The sequence below is a fragment of the Dysidea avara genome, chromosome 9 (assembly GCF_963678975.1).
Source record: "Dysidea avara chromosome 9, odDysAvar1.4, whole genome shotgun sequence".
Lineage (NCBI taxonomy): Eukaryota > Metazoa > Porifera > Demospongiae > Dictyoceratida > Dysideidae > Dysidea > Dysidea avara.
Window position 1 is genome coordinate 13654654 of NC_089280.1, and position 20412 is coordinate 13675065.

Here is a 20412-nt window from a genome sequence, read left to right on the forward strand (position 1 = left end):
ATAGTCATGTGTATTTTGTATGTATGTACATGCATATATTTATGAAATCCATGGTAAGTGGCGATATCACGGGGGGGCTGCTCTAATCTGCCAAGTGCATGTCAATTAATTATGCTTTTGGCTGATCAGTGATCCAAATCCAAAATTTAAATGCAATTCTGTAAATTATTCTTTAAATTACAAGTTAACCTTACATTTATATAATTAATACACGTTTAAAATATGAATGTTCTATTAGTTAGAGTATTTGTGCTTCCAAATAGATAGATGGTCTGCTATAGCTAGCCAGTCTGATGTTCCTGGTGCAAGCCCACAATACAAGTTAAAATTCCAGAGGGGATTCTAGAACCCCACAAAATCCGTCTAAATATATGCCTCTGCTTATTTCACATTCGTAGTGCTACCAATTGCTGAGTGATACATGTACAGTTTAGAGTTTCTGGTCCAACTTTAAAATCATTACAGTGTATCTCCCCATTATTGGTCTGATTAACAAAATATGATCATGTATGGCTCAGTTTTGAAATTTGAAGTGTACAGATAAGTCACCATAATATATACCAATCTACAATTAATATACACCATATGCGTCATGTACAAACATCCATGTACATATGTAGCTATTCAGGAGCACATCCAACCGAATCCTTTATTGAACTTGCATTATCTAGTGATTCACCCTTAGCTATATGCACTCTTAACATGTGACCATCAAGATGGCGTTTTGTAGTGAGCCTCTTGCCACAAAGATGACATTGGAATGGCATCTCTTTAGAGTGAGATTTAGTATGGTCATTTAGTCCGGAGAGTCTAAGAAATCTTTTTTGACAGATATTGCACTCATATGGTTTCTTACCAGAATGGATCATTTTGTGCCTTTTCAGGTATGCATTTTCAGCAAAGCATTTCTGACAGACATCACACTGGTACGGCTTCTCTTTAGTGTGTGAGTCCATGTGTAACTTTAAGTAATTTGAATCTCTAAATCTTCTCTTGCAGACTTCACATTGGTAAAGCTGCGAATTCTGTGCATAATGGAACTTCATGTGGTCTGTTAAATAAGCAAGAGTTGTGTATTTCTTGTTGCAGATACCACATTTAAACAATTCTGTCTGCTGTTCCACTTCTGGATGGTCATTACTCCCATGGGTTCGCATGTGAGTTGTAAGACCTGAAGTTGACACATATGCTTTCTGGCAGATTTCACATTTATATTTTGCCTCTTTTTTAGAGTGAACCCTCATGTGGTTTGAGAGGCCTAATTTAGATGTAAATTCTCCCTGGCAGACTGCACATTTGTATAATTCACCTGTACCAAACCTGTCAATCCTGTGACTCCATGTGTGACTTGTGATCATGAGGGTTGAAGATGAGGAAAATTCTTTCTGACTGATATCACATGACTCCTGTTCTTTTGAATGGCTTTGTTCAGTGTGACTTTTAAGATCACCTCCTGTCATTTGTTGTTCTGAATGGCTACCTATGTGAATTTTGAGACCCAAAGCTGTTGTAAATTCTTGCTGGCAGATACCACATTTTTGCAATGGCTCTTGTTTACTGTGAATCAATATGTGGTTTGTGAGACCAGAATATGTTCTAAATTGTCTCTGACAAACTTCACATTGATACTGTTTTGATGAATGGGTTTTTAAGTGGTTTACAAGATAGCTATGTGCTAGAAATTCTCTCTGGCAGATATTGCATTGGTATATTTTCTTATGCCTTCGCATATGATATTCAAGGATTGCACGAGTTGTAAATACTAGCTGGCAGATCTCACATTGATGCAATTCTGTGGCATTTTGAAATGGGTATTCTCTTTGTAGGTGGACATTGTGTTCGTCTTCTTCTGTATTGTGAGTCATGTTGTGGCCTGTGGTAGTGACAATTTCCTGACAGTCACTTTGTTGGTCTAGTATCTCTCTACTCTTGGTCCTCACATAAACTGCTGACAAAGGTGCTACCTGGTACACTTGACAACTATAATATTGTCTTTGTAATTGACCTTGGCTCTGTGCTTCAGACGGTATATCAGTGGTTACAGCTATGTTCTCACCCTCTGGGACAAATTCCCTCTCGAATTCTTCTGGCTCTGGTTTGATAATTTTGAACCAAGTACCTTCGGGTATCTCATCAGGAATGTTATCACTATCAGTAACAATAGCTTCTTCATTCGGCTTATCACACTTCAGTGCGGCGCTGAAAGACGAGCCCTGGGAAGGCAGCGCCAAAGACGTTGTGGATTTCGTCTGGTTGAGTGAGTTTAACGGCAAGACAAGAACTTCATCGGTAATACCGGCGTTGTCCATTGTGTCGCTGTAAGCAAACTTCAAAACCCTCGTCCTCCCCTGTTTTGCCACAAAAGAATGCTGGTGCACGTGCGTCCCACGTGCGTTCCTTTTTTTCCCCCACATGTAATTGAGTATGAGCAATCATGTAAAGCTCACTCAAGCAGAAAGAATTTACGCACAATGAAGAAACACATCATGTGAATTCACTGCACTTTTAATGCTAAAATAGATCATAGCTACACCAGCTCATGATGACTTCATCCCACACTACGTCCATGAATGTCATCAGGAGCTCATCGAGTCCGTAGGACGAGTCGATGAGCTCCTGATGTCATAAAGGTCACATTATTCCTTCTTTGTTGACAAAACCGTGCCAGATCTTACTACCTAGGTGGATGTGACATTACAATTCCTATGACTCTATAGACAAAGAGGCATCAGTGTTGGCTGAAGCATAGATAGTATATTCTACGTAGTACTGACGTAGCCTGCATGAGGACAACAAAAGTAAGATAACAATAAAACGGTGAAAACATTATACACAGAGAGTCTTATCTGTATGTAGCTTATATGCCCCAAGCCCAAGCCTTTTGGGGGGCCCAGACTGTACATGTTAAAATTCATTTCACCCATATCACAGAGCCGGCCTAACTTCATACAGTCCCCTGATGATCTGTTAATGAGTGTTCAAGAAATTCTGGAAAAAATGTCACAAGAAGAAGCTAGTGAGACATTGTTACTGCTATGAGACACTGTCACTGTTGTTTGACTTGTTTCCTTGAGCAACGTTGGCCAGTATCTAAGTATATTATAGCAATATAATATTTATTGGAAGGTGAATTGCACACTTTATAATAAAAAAACACATAACTTCCAAAATATTATTGTGCAGTTGATTGTTGCCATACTGTACCTCACGGAGCATGAGAGTTATTTCAAATCTGATCTTGGTGACCAACATTAATTTTGTGCTCAATAGATTTTATGTGCAATTAATTTCTCCAGTATTGAAAATTTTTTCCAGTTTGCTGGTAGTGAAGCTATGTGTATGATCTTTGCTACGGACCTCAGTGGACTCAACTAGATAATATCAACTAAGATCAACAATGTTGACGCTGAGTCATAAACTGTTCTGGAGTTTAGCATACAACTGTTTATTATAAATTAAATTCCATACAAAAATTAATATAGATAATAGAGCACACATTCAAAAGAAATTACTTATAAGTCAGTAAACATGGAGTAAGTTCGGTTCATTGAATCATCTGCATCAAGTTGTGCAGCAAGCTGCTCAGATAATGTGAACATTTCGGTTGTAGTTCTGTATGTGTTTGCTCCCCATTCTTTAGGTGTGGGACGTTTGCTCATGCCATCATATGTACTGCGCTATAAAAGAACAAACAACATTTACGTATGTTAATTAGAGAAATTAGTATCCATACATAGCTAGGCATTTGGACAAATGCATCGTGACATTAATTATACATGTGGCCGGGGTATTTCTGTCAGTGGTACATAGTAAACAACTGCACATTTTCACTGCACTACAAACCATTAAACTTAATTGTTTTATACTAAGAAGGGTGACACAAATTTCCTAGCAAATGCACATAAAAATATACACTATAACCTCAGTTATCTTATCAAAATTTTCAGTTAGCTGAACTCTGAAAGGGATTGTACTATTAGAGTATAGAGAGTATAATAGAGTAGTTAAAATTTTATCATTAGAAACTTTTACATAAACTATTTCAGAGTTATGGAGTTTTCAGTTATCTGAACACTATAGGTGGTCTCCAGGGTTAGGAATCAACTGCATGAGGTTCCACATTGTAGCATTTAATCAACTTTTCGTATAATTATAATTTACACAGGTGGTGGCTAAGAGATACTTAATACTGTACTTATACTTTCACTTCAGACTTACCCTTCTTGGTACATACTTGCTCTTGTTTTTATGTGACCATAATAAACAAATGAGTATTATACCAATAACGACTACAAAGATCACTGCCAATAATGCTCCAATAACTATTCCAGCAATGGCTCCTGCAGACAGAGCAGTAGCTACAAAATAACAAACAATTAAGCTGACATGGTCTATACACTCTATCATGCTTAAACTACTGTATACTTAAAGTGAAAGGGCCTATATGTATATTTCACAAAGACAAATTCGTCCATAAACTAGAGCGTCAATTAATAAATCACTAAACAGAACTGTTAATACTTGTAATGCATTTAAGTTTTAAGTACACATACAGGTTGTAGTTGATGATGGTGAAGCACACACATTCCTGATACAGCCATCACTACAGGTAGCATCATCAAGCACTAGGTTACATCGACAAGGAATGCAAGACGATGTCAAACTCGTAAAGGGTCGACATATCAGGTCAGTAGGACATGGCATTACATCAGCCAAGGCAACACAGTCATAGTTTAAAATATAGTTACTACATCCTAAAAAAGGGAACAAAACACTGCAATAAAACATCTAGTCTATGAATTATGTGACATCACGTACCTGGTGAAGACTGCAGCATGACAGACTGTGATAAATAAACTGTTCCCTGAAAAGTAATAGAGATCATACTATTATTAATAATGGCAGACAATGCAATGAACTCAGTGGAGTTAAGATCTACTATTGTAGCATTAAGTATCAACTCATTTTCATCCTGCTGAACTGATATTATAGTAATTCTCTCTGCACTTATACCAGTAGCATTTGCAATGTCCAGTTCAATGGAAGTGTAATTACCAACATTACGTTTGGATATAGGTGAAATTCCAAACCTCATAATGACTGACACAAGTTTAGGAAAAGCAGTAACTGTTGGACTAGGTTGTAGGTTTGTCTCAGTGCTGGTTAGCAGTGCTGTAGTACTTGTCATTATCAATCGTGTAAATGTAACAGTGTTTGTTTCAGTTAATATGAAAGTTACAGCTGTGTCACTTATTGTTGGTGTGGTATTGAGACTGGTTGATGTAGTTGTAAACACTTGACTAGATGATGCAGTAATGGGTATAGTTGTATTAGTTGGTATAACCATTCTAGATGTTTCAGTTGGACTAGAAGCTATAGGTTCAGAAACTGCACTAGTTATAACTGAACTTGATTGCACAGTAAAGATAATTTCACTAGATGATGCAGTATCAGTGACTAGACTAGATGATATGGTGATGACAGCTGGAGTAGTTGTAACATTGACAACTGGACTAGGTGGTATTATTGGGGTAGACTGAATTGTAGCAGTAACTTCAGTAGATGATTCAACACTAACTGAACTAGTTGGCATGGTAAAGACAGCTTGAGTAGATGATATGGTAAAGACAACCTGACTAGTCATGACATCAGTAACTGAATTAGAAGGAACAGTGAAGATAACTGGACTTGACGCAATTGTAGTAATAGCTTCAGTAGATGATCCAATACTAACCAAACTAGGTAGCACAGTGTTACGTGGTACAGTAAACACAACATTACTGGATAGTACAGTAATAGCAACTGCACTAGTTGTATCTAGAGATGGTGCAGTGAAAACAACTGGACTAGACTGTAGAGTAAAGAGTACCGAACTAGACTGAATGGTAGCAGCTACTTCAGTAGGTGTTATAGTAATGACAGCTGCACTAGTGCTGACATCAATGACTCGAGATGGTGTAGTGAAAACAACTGGACTAGACTGAAGAGTAAAGAGTACTGGACTAGACTGAATGGTAGCAACTACTTCAGTAGGTGTTGTAGTAATGACAGCTGTGCTAGTGTTGATACCGATAACCCGGGATGGTACAGTGAAGATAACTGGACTAGACTGTAGAGTAAATAGTACCTGACTAGACTGAATGGTAGCAACTACTTCAGTAGGTGTTATAGTAATGACAGTTGTGCTAGTGCTGACATCAATGACTCGAGATGGTGTAGTGAAAACAACTGGACTAGACTGAAGAGTAAAGAGTACTGGACTAGACTGAATGGTAGCAACTACTTCAGTAGGTGTTGTAGTAATGACAGCTGCACTAGTGCTGACATCAATGACTCGAGATGGTGCAGTGAAAACAACTGGACTAGACTGAAGAGTAAAGAGTACTGGACTAGACTGAATGGTAGCAACTACTTCAGTAGGTGTTGTAGTAATGACAGTTGTGCTAGTGTTGATACCAATAACCCGGGATGGTACAGTGAAGATAACTGGACTAGACTGAATCGTAGCAACAACTTCAGTAGATGATATTAAAGGAGATGTTACAGTAAAGATAATGCCACTAGTTTGTACTGTACTCGTAGGTAGTATAGACATGATGACTGGACTAGTGTCAATAATTGGACCAGTAAATGTTGTTGATGGAGTAACAGCACTGAGGCCGGTACTTACAGTTGTAACTGGTAGTATTATTAATGGAGTGCTCTGTACAGTTAATGCTACATGTGTTGTAGTTATTGAGATGGTTGTAGTTTGTGTAAAGACAAAGTCCTCCCGTACTGAAGTTGATACATTAAATAATGGTGTTGTCTCCACTAGTAATATGGGGGAACTACTCAATCCATTAGTACAGAAAGGCAGTAAGCACATCCATATCAAAACCCATACTAGCCTCTTCAATCTCAATTCTATTGCAATTATGAGAAAAAGTGTACAGAGAAAATATTACACAAAACACAGTTATAATACATGGTAGCTAATCTGTAAGTAAGTATACGTGCATGGGCTAAAAACACAGCAAATACTGAAACACACTAAACACAAAAATGTAATAATGTATACGTAATATGCACTTAAGAAGTAAGATCAAGATCTAATAAAGCAGTAAGTTCCTCTAATACAGCAGTTAGGAAACAATAATATTTAACTCAACAACTTAGTAGACAGTTTTCAAAGGATATATACTATGACTCAAATCTAATGCAGTTATTGTATTACAAGCATCCAAGGACTAATATCCTTCAAGAGACTGTACCATGCCTCAAGAATTGTGGTGTAAGCAACTATAGGTGAGTATAACTCTTCCCCAAGTAGGCAATAAAGTAGTAAGAGTTCAGCAGACAATTCTTTCTAGGTACATGCACGACTAAGTAATCTACAGGAAAGGATGTGTGATGAGTCACTGGTGATGGTACTCTCATCTGGACTTTACCTTACCAAAAAATTGAGACATACAGGCTTTGTGGGATGGCAGGCCTCTTAGAAAGCTGCAGCACTGTCACACATGCACATCTCACACACACACACACACAAACAACAACACAGCACACATAGACAAATGGAAAAGATAGACATATAAAACAGGCATATAAGACGTTAAAATTAAATCCACCATGTGCAGGATACCGGAACATTGCATGCTCATACAAAGACAGCTGCATGATCAGTAGCTATCATGGTGGTATTTAAAATTCTCAAGTCACAGCATTTTGCATGGTGGGAAGTTTCCCCATTACCATCCCTGTTGTCTGTGGATCAAGTCACCTTCACATGGTCTAGGGTTTTTTTGCATACAAAGAGTCTTTAGTGATGTGTGTCTTGTGACTCCCTATATACTTCGCAGGGTTTATTATCCCACCTCTTGCAGGCCCCTATAGTAGTATATAGTAGCTACCAGCGTTGAAACCGGGTCGGGTCATCCGGGTCAACCGGGTCACATTTTCTCTGGGTCATCCGGGTCCAACCCGGTTTACAAATTATCCGGGTCTGACCCACGAGAGAAACAAAACTGTTCGTTTGACGATGTGGAAACTTATAAACGCTATCGCGTAGCTCTTTCGTGAGCCACGCCCACTTATCGCGTTGCTAAAATACGCTCAGCTATGCCCATTTATTAGTAAGTGCAATATGTAGCATGAAACTGAGGGTATCTATGGTGAGGGGTAGCTATTGTCAGTAGGTGATGACCTTTTTTTTTTTCTTTTTGGTGTTCAATCTATAGCTAGGCTGAAGTTGCAATACTTACTCAACACGAATCGAACGCTCAAAACGTAGTCTCACTCGCTCGAGACTAGCCGAAACATAGCTCTTATCGCACGCCTCGGCTTTAATTAATCCGGGTCAAATCCGGGTCTGACCCGGATAGCAGCTATCCGGGTCAGTGGGTCATCTGGGTCAGCGGTAGTGACCCGGTTTCAATGTTGGTAGCTACGTGTGACCTTTGATCTATATGCACAAAACATTGAGTGAATGGGTAGCCATACCAATACACTACACATTTGCATCCAGCCATGCCACTCTGCTTTTCATGGTGTGATTTCCAGACATGTGCCACCCATGTGCGCTGGGAATGATCTGTGACCTTGGAATGCCACTGGCCAACTGGAACACAAAGCTATAGAGAAGCAGAATACTTAGCTTGAAAAGTCGCTGAGATATCTAGCATCTATTTCCTTCAGTTTGATTGGACTAAAAAGGCAAATACTATAGATGTTGGATGGCTACATTCACAATGAAAAGTTTCAACTTGTCAAGCTGCACAAGACTGAAACATTTAAAACTGCATATTGAAAGTTTGGTGTGACATAAGTATGATGTTGACAAATCGGCATGCAAAACAGGCAATGTTTGATGTATTTACCATGCAGCACAATGTAAAACATAGCTAGTTTGCAAAGAAAGTTTGATAAATTTCTTTGATTTACTTGTCAAGCTGTAGTCATGCTAAACTTTCTTTATCTCCAAATGTACTTATGTACATGATACATTGATGGCTTTCCAGAGTTTGGTCAGTCACAGAGAACTATGTAGACCATATAGCTAACTTGGCTTGGTTGAGTTATCAGAATACTAACTATTATAGGCGCCATACCAAATTTGAGGTGCTATGTGTGTAGATTTAATTCTTGCAGCATAAACATTGAACAAAATTATTATTTCTACAGTTTTATTAGTGGTTGATAAGTTCAGCAGACCAACCAACAGCTCTGTAGTATTATTATACACAGTACAGTGCACATCAGATACCACAAGACAGTCACTCAAAACTCAATTACATAAAGCTATAAGTAATGTGACGGCATGTCAAGTTAGTAGCTATGTAGCTTACATTCGTATCATCCCGGTGGAAACAAGGCTAACACAATCTGCATTACCTTTTAACACTTACATAATTGTAGGTCATCTGATTAGTAGCCAGAGTATGTGTACTTGGTAAATCTGAAGTGTGGGAGGAACTGAAATTAAATGGTGTGTGGGAGTGGCATGTCGCACTGATCAAGTTAAGCCAGACTCAGTATACTCGCATTAGCAGTAGAACTAGTACCATATAGCGAGCCATATAGTCTATAGCTAGCCACCCTTCATAAGTCAGTCATGCTATATTCGATTTGTAGAGTTTATAATGCTAGGATTCTATGAAACCGGCCCCCAAAATTTGCAGCTGGACAGCGCGAGCTAGACCTACCATGCCTCATAATAATATCTAATCGGCTAGCAAACTGCCTAAAGCAACACACAATTTGTGATCAGACCGGCAGAGTAAACAGAATTAAAGAGTGCCGGACTCACAAAATCAACTGTGAATCGTCGAGTTGTGTGTCGGCAAATATGCAGGGAATGCAGACCGAGATACGTACGTATACCTTGATTCGCGGCAAAATTTTGGAAAGGTGCCACTGCCAAGAGTAATTCATACACATAGAGTACAGTAAACAATATCTAGTGTCATTTGTACCTGTAGTTTTCATCTTCAACTGGATTTCCTCTCAGCATCTGCCACACCCACTTGTGAAATAGCCCGCAATACAATCTTAGATCGATTCTCACGTGATCATAGGCGGTACAGTGTACGTGTAAAACCGCTAATAATACCACAACACCTTTTCTAAGAAAAGCACGTGTACTGTAGCCACATGCCAACAACTGTACTATTGTGAAATGTAAGAAGTCCACTAATTAGTACATGCAGCAATCTATGGCCTTTAACTGTTATTCTATATTCTAGCAATTTCCTGCACCTATACTAGGTTTTGCCTCCAATACCTAACTGGTAAAGCAGATAAAAACAAAAAACCACAAACAACCATGCACTCCAACGTACATTGCCTGAAATTATTAAATTTAGCATGCAGCATGTATGTCCAGACAATTATGGGGCCCTGTAGACACATTTTTAGACACCAGTAAATCAGCCATTGGTGTGCAAGATAGTAATTGAGGCATGTGCATTATCCCAAATTATATTAACAAGTAGTCTGACCCAATCTTAACAGTTAAAACTGGTTCACCGTTGTTTGTAAAAAAAAATGGAATGCATACAAAAAACAATGGTCAGTGTAAGTGCACGAGTAGCTTTATAAGTGTGCACAGTGTGTGTGTGTACACGCATGCATTCAGTTCTCCATAAGTCCATGTTTTAATTAGTTGGTGAGTTTTCACATGTGCACAGCTTCACATGGTACAGCCTCCTACAGGTTACTAGTCTTGTGGTTGTCAGCACTGACTCATAGCAACTTGTGGTGGTGTACACGTGGTCAAGTGTTTTCCTGGACACACAGGTGTGATTGCCATAGCAATCACAGTTTGCTCTCTTTGTGTAGGCACATGTCTGCACGCGCACTTGAGTGTTTGCGTGCGTGCGGTGAGTGAGTGAGTGAGAAGACACAACACCAGGCTGATGAAATCATACACAACACCAGGCTGATGTACGTCAACATATGCAGAGAAAGCAACCACCACCAGGACTTACAATGTTTTCCCTCTCTGATCCATTCCAAAATGAGTAGACTGTGTACATCACCTTTACTGCAAAAACTGCATGTAGTAAACATGACATCAATGAATGTTGAAATGTACATTTAAAATTGCCTCATGTTATATAAAATTATTTCTTTTCGTTCTTTGCAGATATGAAGCACATGTTGATCACGTACCTGTCAAACAAGGATAAACAATACATTATGAAAGTGTACTGTCAGCAAAAACAATAGCACATTAATTACAATCATGATGGTCTTGCATATGTACACTTATCTAGCTTTACCAGAGGAAGCATTCCATTTGCTAGACACAATAATTTGGTCAAAGAAGCTGGCGTGACACACTGAGCTATGCTGTAATGCCATCATTCATCTCTTGTTTCACTGTTTTGTATTGCTTGGATCCCTACTTCACTTTTAAATTAATTATTTTTAATATGCTAGTTTTTTGTTGTTGTTTGTTTGTTTGTTATAGCATGCAGCGATACACGTGTGACTACATGTTCTATTAGGGTGACTGTTGTATGAGAGTATCTCGAGTCAGCCTTTCACACCAGAGGTGTTTCATTGTGCTAGCATACAGATAGACCAACAATAATGGGGTGTGTCATCGTGATAGATTATTAAGAGGTATGGACTTGGCACTCGATTGTTATTGATCAACCAAATTGTGCTAATTAATTATAGGCGTGGCATTGAACCTATTGTAAAGTTATAGGTATCTATCGAATGTATAAGCACTTCAATAAGTTTGCAGCATCTAAATATGCTGCCCAAGAAAAGTGTCAATAGGAAAATTAACGCCTCAATATGGTTTCATTGCATGGAGTAGGAAGACCAACCTGATTGAAGAAAAAAGGAAAGACAAGGTGCAGAAGGTGCAGAAACCCAAAAGCCATGTCCCACTGGTGAGTTTTGTTATTGTGGCGTACAATGGTGGTCATGCTTCATTTGGCCTCCAGCTTTGTAACTGTGGTCAGCCAGGCAGGCAGGCAGGCAGTCAGTCAGTCAGGCGTGTGGGTGGGTGGGCTGATTAAAAAAATTCTATATCTGGCTGCTGATTTGTGTTTCTTGTTTTTAATGCTGTATTTGATGTTAGGTGGACTAATATTATTCTGTAAAGGTGATTTTCATAGTGTAAGATGTCTCTAGGATGATTTTTGAAGGTGGCATATTAGGTGGTTCAAGTAATTTTTGGGAGATCCCTACTTAAACAGTGCTACCGTACTGTTTGATATCAAAATACTCACTATATAGAATAAGGAACACGATTATTGAGTTATTATTTACACAACGAAAACCACGAAACCATAAAGCTATTATATAACTTTAAAGTGTACAATCAGTACCATATGTAAAATTTCACAACTTACCAGTTTGATACGTTGTAAAAGTTGCGTTGTAACTTACCAGTTCAACAGGTTAGTGATGTTTACTATTGATGCAGTAAACATCACTAACCTGTTGACAGTTGAAGCAATTATCTTCAAGTCTGGTATTCAGATGTTACAGCAAGTGCACATGCCTAAAGTAGCAATATGCCACTCTAACCTTTATAATTTGTCTCCTCTTTTATAGTATTGACAAAATCATTTGAAAAATCACCTACAACGCTTATTATTGACTGTGTGATGATGTCATCTTTCCCACAATTGTGCATGTGGGACCAGTTATCCCTGTACCTGTTCACTTAAGGGCATGACCAATACAGGATAAGCGCAGGGGCTACTAAAATGTTCGACAGTGGTTACAGAACACTTAGAAAGTGATGATACAGGTGTTCATGATTGATTCTGTCATATGGCGGTTGTGGCGGCAAGTGAGTTTAAACAATTTTTGATATAAAAGTTACCTGTATTGACACGTACAGTCAGAATAAGTTTTTTTTTTTTTTTTTGTTTGCATCCTACAGTGTACTGAAGAATAGATCACATGATGTACTAAGTCTTGGTATGAAAGTCACAGGAATGGATAGGTATTGTATTTTGGATAAACATTACTTCTTACATTTATAGGTGCTTGTTAAATAGAACATACAGCCATTCACTACTGTTTTGATACTGATCACAGGCATAGCAAGCACCTTGTGGTTGAGGGGGGGGGGGGGGCAGACAATGGTAGGAAAAACAAAAGCTGAGCAAAACTAGGGGGGCCTGGGGGCATACACCTTCAGGAAATTTTTTGAAAATTACCAAGATTGAATTTCAGAGTATTAGTTTTTTGAACTGATCCGATATAAGCAGATTACTGAATCAGATTACTGAATCTGAACACCGATACCGATCCAATATAACATGTAGCTATCCATTTAGATTGGAGGAAACTAGGGAACTTTAACATTTTAATTTCTTGCCATAAGATACACTTAGTAAACAGTTCAAAGTGCTAACAATCACTGACAATGCTTGATTGCCTGTGGTGGTGTTGCCTCAATTAACAACCCAGACAGTTAGGCACCCACAAAATATTTTAACATGTGCTCCCATCAAGATGAGTCTGCATTAATTACTCCACATTTTAATGGCTTGTAAAGATGGTTGGTTGTTTCAAGCTGTGTTTTATTCATCCCATGGTTGGCTTCACTGCGGCAAAGACTATTCAGTTTTATATCGGTGTATCGTATCGGTTTTGATGGCTATATCGGGACCAACCAATATTGATAAAAATCTCCATATCGGCCAACGATACGATATGTATTGATACACCCCTAATCTGAAGCCGTATTGTTGAGGAGTCACTATGCAAGCCGATAGTTTCATAAATTCTATATGGATTGCTGATCGAGTAGAAAGGTGAATCATAGAGTAATTTGAAACGTTAGTGGTAAGTAGACAGTTGAGAACCTAAGAGATGACTTGTATATATAACTAGTCAAATTATTACCCCCGTTTCCTACGCCTATGCTGATAATCAAGTGATATGGTTTGTGGTTTACATTATTGTCATGCTAATAAACACTACAATTCACACAGCACCAACATACTTCAGCCAATGCTTGATCAACCAGAGCTAATTCTTTCATGACTATTCTCTTTATCCATGAAATCACTTTTTCTTCATTTCTTTCTGAGATTGGCACACCTTGTAGGACACATTTCCACGATAAACTGCAATAAAAAATGTAACAACTGGCACAGACACAAACATAATTGATGCTCACAGTTCGTCATAATCCATACACAATATTCTCAAACAACACAACAGTTTCCAACAAGGCCCATCAGTGGACAATAACAAATCACTACACAATAACAAGATGATATACAAGTCACTGAAATTGCAATAGTAACTTACGTAGTCAAATTTTGTTCTTTCAAAATTTCCTGCTGTTTTGGGATAGTGCAAGACAATAAGTCCAAGTTGACTACAGTGTGATTACAAACAAACAAACAAACATTTATATGGCACATAAATATCTATGATAGCAAGGTAAGACTTACGATGTGCCACAGCATGAGGATTGCTTGGTATAGTAAAGCCATATTCCATCCATAGCTTAATGTTGTCATGTGGACCATAATTGATAAATACCTACATACAATACACACAGAGAAATAAAATTATAAAATAAACATACACGTATCTCATACACACTTAGATAGCAGATACTATTGTAAGGAAATTTTTTTTGAATAGATGTTCCATCTTGCTTGATCATGAGTATACTCAATACTGTAAGGTACTAAATTTTGGCAATTTAATTCTAGACAGAATTTGGCAGACAATATTCGAATGCTTGTGCCATACTGTATTTAGTTCGTTAAAAATTGGACTATCGCGAATTGAAGTCAGTTCACCAAATTAGCCAAAACTTTCTCCCACCAAAATTTGTATTATACAGTATAATATGCATTTGCTGAGAGCAATTCTTATATGATAGTTATGTCTCCTCCTCCCTTTCCTTGTACACTACTGGTTATCGTGCTATAACTTTTTCTTTTGTTCTGTTGAAAACACTTCACTTTAACTTTCTCTTGTCCATATATGTGACCAAATCTGCAAGAATCTTGTATGTTCATACAAGCCTAATTTTACAGTAGAATGTAAATAACACAACGGGTGGAGTATTTACAAAACTATAAAAAATTCTGTATATTTTTTAAGCGCTTCTTTCACAGTAAAGGAAGGTGATATTGGTATAAACCTCAGTAGCATCGTGATCCCCAAAGCAAAGGAGTTCCAAAATCTTTTTTCGTGTCAGTACTCCCAAGGAGATGGAAGATATGAGCAATAGTCTGCCTTGCGGTTCACTGTCATTCTTTTTGCATGCGTTTGCCTTCGCCCTGGTAGTAGGAAAGGCATGGAAGAGGAAACTTACCCAGCAATGGACTCGCCTATTCATGGAGAAGCCAATGGTGCAAGTTGTATCTTGGTAGAGGACTGGGTTCTCAAGTTATGAACGTTTAATTAAACACCTGTCTGTATTGTCACTGTACAAATTTATTTTTCTGTTGTTGCCACTTTGTAATGCTGTAACTTTGAAAGTTCTTGGCTTCTAGAGCTGAAACTTTAGTTAACCATCCCTTTGGCTATCTAGATAAAGAATATGTAATAAAATGAAGTTCGAAAAATGCGCTAACATATGAGGTTCTTGCAGATCTGGTCGCATATACTTGACATTTCGGGTATGTAATTCTATTACAACTCCACTTATATAATTTAGAGCACATTTTGAAAAAATAATAACTGATATGGTCTAGAGATACAGTATTAGTGCATGAACACAAGTCTGAATAGTATACCATATTGTATCCTCACTCCTTTCTACATGCTTAGCCCACCATGAAATTTGCCAGTACATATGTACATTAATGGTGTCCACATTAAAAGACAAAAAACCAATATCTGAACATTTGTGGTACATGTAGGAAAATCTTAAAGAGGTCTACTACAGTACACATACCTGTTTCCCTTTCCTGCACGCTTGCTTTATCTTGATTTGGTATACATCTCCATATAACCCAGCCTGCACCTGTGATACACCAAAAGCTACTACCTATTTTGATACACGATAATACTGTATACAATATAAACTATAATACTCTAATAGAACAATCACTAAAGTCAACATGTGCTCTCTAATAAGAATTGCCTATTGTTTGGGCTTGAGTAGAACCTTGTAGCATCATAAAGGATTACTGGATTAAAGAAAACATTCAAGTACAAGTAACATGTAACTTAGGGCAAAAAATTTTCAGGGCAGGTGGCTACATTATGCAGGACAATTTTGTACACAGATGACACCATAGGGAGATTTTTATAAAGGTCAGGTGACCTTATTATACAGTGATCTGATTAGACACATTTCATTGTATTTAACAAAGTAATGTTAATACCTCAGTGGCAGCAGAATGATTTAACATATCCAGTACAGGAATAAGAGCCATTTGCTTTCTACAAACAAGACATTCAAAACAAGTAAAAATGATCACCACTTACTCTCTACTGTCCAGATACACACAACGAGTATTGACTATATAAAAATACCAAATACCAAGATGTTTGTTAGTTATTGATCATGTACACACGTACCAGCAAACCAAGCCCATCTAAATTGCTCATAACTGTAACAATGTCCTTGTTCTTCCATCCAAATATTATGAACCGCTTTATAGAATGCTACAAGTATCTCAATTTGTTCTGACACCTTGTCTGTAGTAAGATAGACATATGTGAAGTGTTGTGTGTCTTAAAACAAAAACAAAAAAAAACAGGCATGTACGTACCTTCACACCCAGACTAGAAGTGCAGTTGATATGTGCCAGAAAGCAACATGTGTTGTATTACATGTATTGCATACACATGAGTATATATCACATGCATGGTATGCATGCATGTTATGTACAGCTGTATGCCACTGCTGTGTCGTGCAGTGTTCAGGGAACATCAGTTTACAGATTTCCCCCCACAAAAGTATGCATAAGGTACAGTGCACATGTATACATAATAAGAAGGACAAGATAAGCTTGTACACATCTTAAAATGGAAATCAGCTATGGTCAGTGAACTTGTGCAAAAGACATAAACATATTACAAACTTGAAGTCTGACAGTCACACAAAATCTTGGCACAAAAATTACCACAGGCACAACTTTCCATCAGCACACGCAAGCATTAACATACACTGTACAGGGGTGTGTATATACCTTTTAACATCACTGGTAGGGTAGTCAACTGTTCATCAGGAAGATAAGCAGGTGTGGTGAAGGTTTCAGGTAGTGTATTCAGGTAGGGTAACCAGAATGACTTAATGCCAAGTGACTTCTCATGCAACAAAAACATTGTCAATGAAATATGAACTCCAAATTGTTTAAATTCATGTAACAACCTACAAAACACAACAACACAGTTTAAAGAGTCACGTATATATAAGAATTTGTGATAGCATACACACATGTAGTTCTAAGGTAGTTGAATTGTATGTGTATACAGAAATACTGCTAGCAGTATACACTTGATGCATACCTTACAACTAGATGTCCAATACAGGAACTACGAACAGTGTCTACTGTTATCAGTAACTTTTTGGGAACAGAAATTATCTCAGCATTTTTCTGTAAACAAAGCAAATGAGATACATGTGCAAACACAATTGTACTTTTGTCTGTATAAAGCAAAAGGAAATTTTTTGTCTTAAACTACACCAGCCTTCCTGGGGGGTCCTCCCATAGGTGAGTTCGCTCTCCTAGCCTAAATTCAATGGCTAGTAAATGGTTATTCAATATCCCCTAGCTGGATGAGTGTACACTGTGTACCTTCCAGGGAGGGTTGCGGTGATCCCAACAGAGAGATGCTCTCCAGAGTGTGTTGTGTGTGTGCGTGTGCGTCTTGCGTGTATGTCTTGCGTGTGTGCATTGTGAGGAAGCATAGCCAAGTGGCTAGAGCATCAGCCTGGTAATCGAAAGGTTCCTGGTTTGATGCACGGTTATGCCAATTTGCTGTCATTGTTGTTGCTTCCTTGAGCAAGAAACTTTACTCACATTGCTCCAGTCTACCCAGCTGTTTAAAGACAACGCAGTGGCCTGGTATCAACTGGGGAAGCAGCCCACCCAGCTGTAACATCTGGCATTAACTGGGGAAGCAAATGCCAAATGTCCATGCATGTTTCACACAAGGTCCAGGCAGGACTTCTGGCACACACACCCTCACCTGTGGGACATGGTACAGCCTCCTGCAGGTTACTAGTCCTGCCGAGAATTTACCTGAACTGACTCCTAGCACCTGAGTAGCACACAGGTATCCCAGTGCTGGTTCACTGGACACGCATGATGCGTGCGTGTATGAAGCAGCATAGCCAAGGCCAAGTGGCTAGAGCATCGGCCTCATAATCAAAAGGTTCTATGGTTATGCCTCTGTGTGTGTGTGTGTGTGTGTGTGTGTGTGTGTGTGTGTGTGTGTGTGTGTGTGTGTGTGTGTGTGTGTGTGTGTGTGTGTGTGTGTGTGTGTGTGTGTGTGTGTGCATGTGCAGAGAAAGAACAGCAGGAATCTTATCAACCTTCACTTGCCCTTCTTATGCAACGCACAAATTTTGGAAGTCACTATGTCAGCAGCAATGCATTTATGTACGTACAAACTACCCTCCACATCTCTTGAAAAACACTCCTTAAATTTAAACATGTTCCCCTATACTCTGTAGCTGCTATGTTTTTTTGGATTACATATATGCATAAAATATAACTGGTACATTCATTGTTCAATAGACAGAGAAACCAATACCACCAATTGAAGATTAATGAAAGAAGGGACATGTCAGTTTATTGTCCACTATAACACAGACTCAATATTAATTGTCACATTGAAACACAACAACCTATACACACAGTATTACTTGTTACACCAATACTTGTTTCATTTTCACATTAAATTTCATAACATGTGTGTAACTTACAAGTTGTAGTACACTCACCATAATATTTCTTCTTGCGAGCATCCCCCTCCCAGTACCTAGGACCATGATAACTAATAACAACTGAATAACAAAGACACAACACAACACGGTGCTACAATGTACAGTAGTCAATACACTATTCATGCTACACATTATTACCTTTGAAAGTGGCACACTGTAGCAAGTCACACTGTAGGCCATAATCGTGGGCCCATTTGTTCAGAGATATTACATCATCATCCAGTATCTTCACAGGAACATCTGTAATATACAGGTTAACAATATCCATCCCACTAAAGAAGGCCAAGTATGACTGTTACAGTTTCATTTCTATGAACATGTGAACGGTAAAAGAGACATCCACTCATACAAAACAGGGGGAGGGGGGAAGCTGTACTGACTCAAAGCAAGAATCACTTGACACTTTCTACATAAGGACTTATGGCCAACAATACAAGCACCAAAGACTGGTCTCTATGTGACTCTCTCTACTACATAGTTTTGTGCACTAAAGAAAAACCTCTAAGTACTGCATGAGTACTTTAACACAGGGAGTCAGACCCTTGACATTATAACTGTTGCATATTGAACTTATTTGGTTAATAATCAATACACTAATATTGAAAGAGACATGCCCCCAAAATACATAAAATGGCGTAAAAACATTGATTTTCGTGTATTTTCAAAGCACCCAGAACATTACGTATGAAACGGTCTGCTAATTACTCACATATACCTCTAAGGAATACTCCACCTTATTTTCATGGCTGTAGCTGCAGCGGATACATGGGCCCAGCACAGTTTCTGACCCCAGTTTGTCATTTTTCCCAATGCATAATGTATTGTGGGGTTCACCTGTTACCAAGACTATCTAATCTAAACACAAAAAAATGGTCTGGAACATTGTGTACATGAATAATACTTCGGGAATTGTACGAATTGTTGCCCTAGAGCAGACCATTCAGTTTGAAGACAAAAGTTAAGGAGAGCCACTTCGAGAATAGTGACGCATGAGTAGAATGGCTTTGTTCTAGCTTTTGTAGGCCTATATAAAGACACCATGTTTCCTAAGCCAACTTTTAGTGGGTTTCTCATGTGTTTTTGACCTTACCATGTCAGTACATATGCAGAATTCTGCTAAAATCAGCAAATTTATTAGGTGCACAATCCCAATGGCTAGTTTCAATATGGAATGTGACCCAGTGTTGACTTGATCAGATATCGCACAGAGAATACCTTGATCCTCCAGTGATGTGCACTCTCAATGCAACTCTGACCCCATGTTGCTTGTGCTTTACAATTTCCAAGCTATATCCCCCATGCAAACGTTATAGAACGAGAAGTATTCTAATACATTAATGCGCCTAATGATAAGATTCATTTTAGCTATACGATACAAACTTAAGTGATACCTTCTGACTCTCTTTGCTTTTGCTTTCTTCTACGACCAGCCCGTCCATAACGCATGACATTTCTCAGATACAATGGCGTGATGTTTCCCAACTTTACATCACGTGATCCGGATATTTATTGACGCCTACGTAATT

At 38.4% G+C, this 20412-nt stretch overlaps 3 protein-coding genes across 4 annotated transcripts; all 3 read right to left on the minus strand.

Moving 5' to 3' along the window:
* Positions 1 to 498: 498 nt before the first annotated feature.
* Positions 499 to 2386, minus strand: LOC136266591 (zinc finger protein ZFP2-like). Its single transcript, XM_066061591.1, has one exon. The coding sequence runs from the start codon at positions 2307 to 2309 to the stop codon at positions 621 to 623; it is 1689 nt and encodes a 562-aa protein (XP_065917663.1). The 5' UTR covers positions 2310 to 2386; the 3' UTR covers positions 499 to 620.
* Positions 2387 to 3429: 1043 nt separating this feature from the next.
* Positions 3430 to 10096, minus strand: LOC136265881 (uncharacterized). The gene is made up of 5 exons (XM_066060820.1): positions 9954 to 10096; positions 4819 to 6906; positions 4554 to 4754; positions 4219 to 4358; positions 3430 to 3677 (listed from the first exon to the last, which is right to left on the minus strand). Exons 1-5 carry the CDS (start codon positions 9964 to 9966, stop codon positions 3513 to 3515), a joined length of 2607 nt encoding a protein of 868 aa, XP_065916892.1. The 5' UTR covers positions 9967 to 10096; the 3' UTR covers positions 3430 to 3512.
* A 923-nt stretch (positions 10097 to 11019) lies between these two features.
* Positions 11020 to 20407, minus strand: LOC136265882 (SET domain-containing protein 4-like). Of its 2 annotated transcripts, none has more exons than XM_066060822.1 (14): positions 20278 to 20407; positions 19025 to 19126; positions 18884 to 18921; positions 17443 to 17531; positions 17124 to 17305; positions 16510 to 16629; positions 16417 to 16450; positions 16314 to 16371; positions 15881 to 15949; positions 14418 to 14508; positions 14272 to 14341; positions 14138 to 14218; positions 13961 to 14084; positions 11020 to 11151 (listed from the first exon to the last, which is right to left on the minus strand). In XM_066060822.1, exons 1-14 carry the CDS (start codon positions 20330 to 20332, stop codon positions 11077 to 11079), a joined length of 1188 nt encoding a protein of 395 aa, XP_065916894.1. In that variant the 5' UTR covers positions 20333 to 20407; the 3' UTR covers positions 11020 to 11076. The 2 variants fall into 2 exon arrangements, with proteins under 2 accessions (XP_065916894.1, XP_065916893.1); XM_066060821.1 differs by having other exon boundaries at positions 18884 to 18936.
* Between the last annotated feature and the right edge of the window lie 5 nt (positions 20408 to 20412).

Excerpts from the sequence above, each read along its gene's own strand:
- LOC136266591 (XM_066061591.1), bottom strand. The coding sequence starts at position 2,309 with ATGGACAACGCCGGTATTACCGATGAAGTTCTTGTCTTGCCGTTAAAC.
- LOC136265881 (XM_066060820.1), bottom strand. Across the intron at positions 4,755-4,818 it reads CATGCTGCAGTCTTCACCAG|GATGTAGTAACTATATTTTA; the intron begins GTACGTGATGTC and ends TCCCTTTTTTAG. Across the intron at positions 4,359-4,553 it reads ACCATCATCAACTACAACCT|CTACTGCTCTGTCTGCAGGA; the intron begins GTATGTGTACTT and ends GTTATTTTGTAG.
- LOC136265882 (XM_066060821.1), bottom strand. The coding sequence starts at position 20,332 with ATGCGTTATGGACGGGCTGGTCGTAGAAGAAAGCAAAAGCAAAGAGAG. Across the intron at positions 17,532-18,883 it reads TCGCAAGAAGAAATATTATG|AAAAATGCTGAGATAATTTC; the intron begins GTGAGTGTACTA and ends CTTTGTTTACAG. Across the intron at positions 14,342-14,417 it reads TCCTCATGCTGTGGCACATC|TCAACTTGGACTTATTGTCT; the intron begins GTAAGTCTTACC and ends ATCACACTGTAG.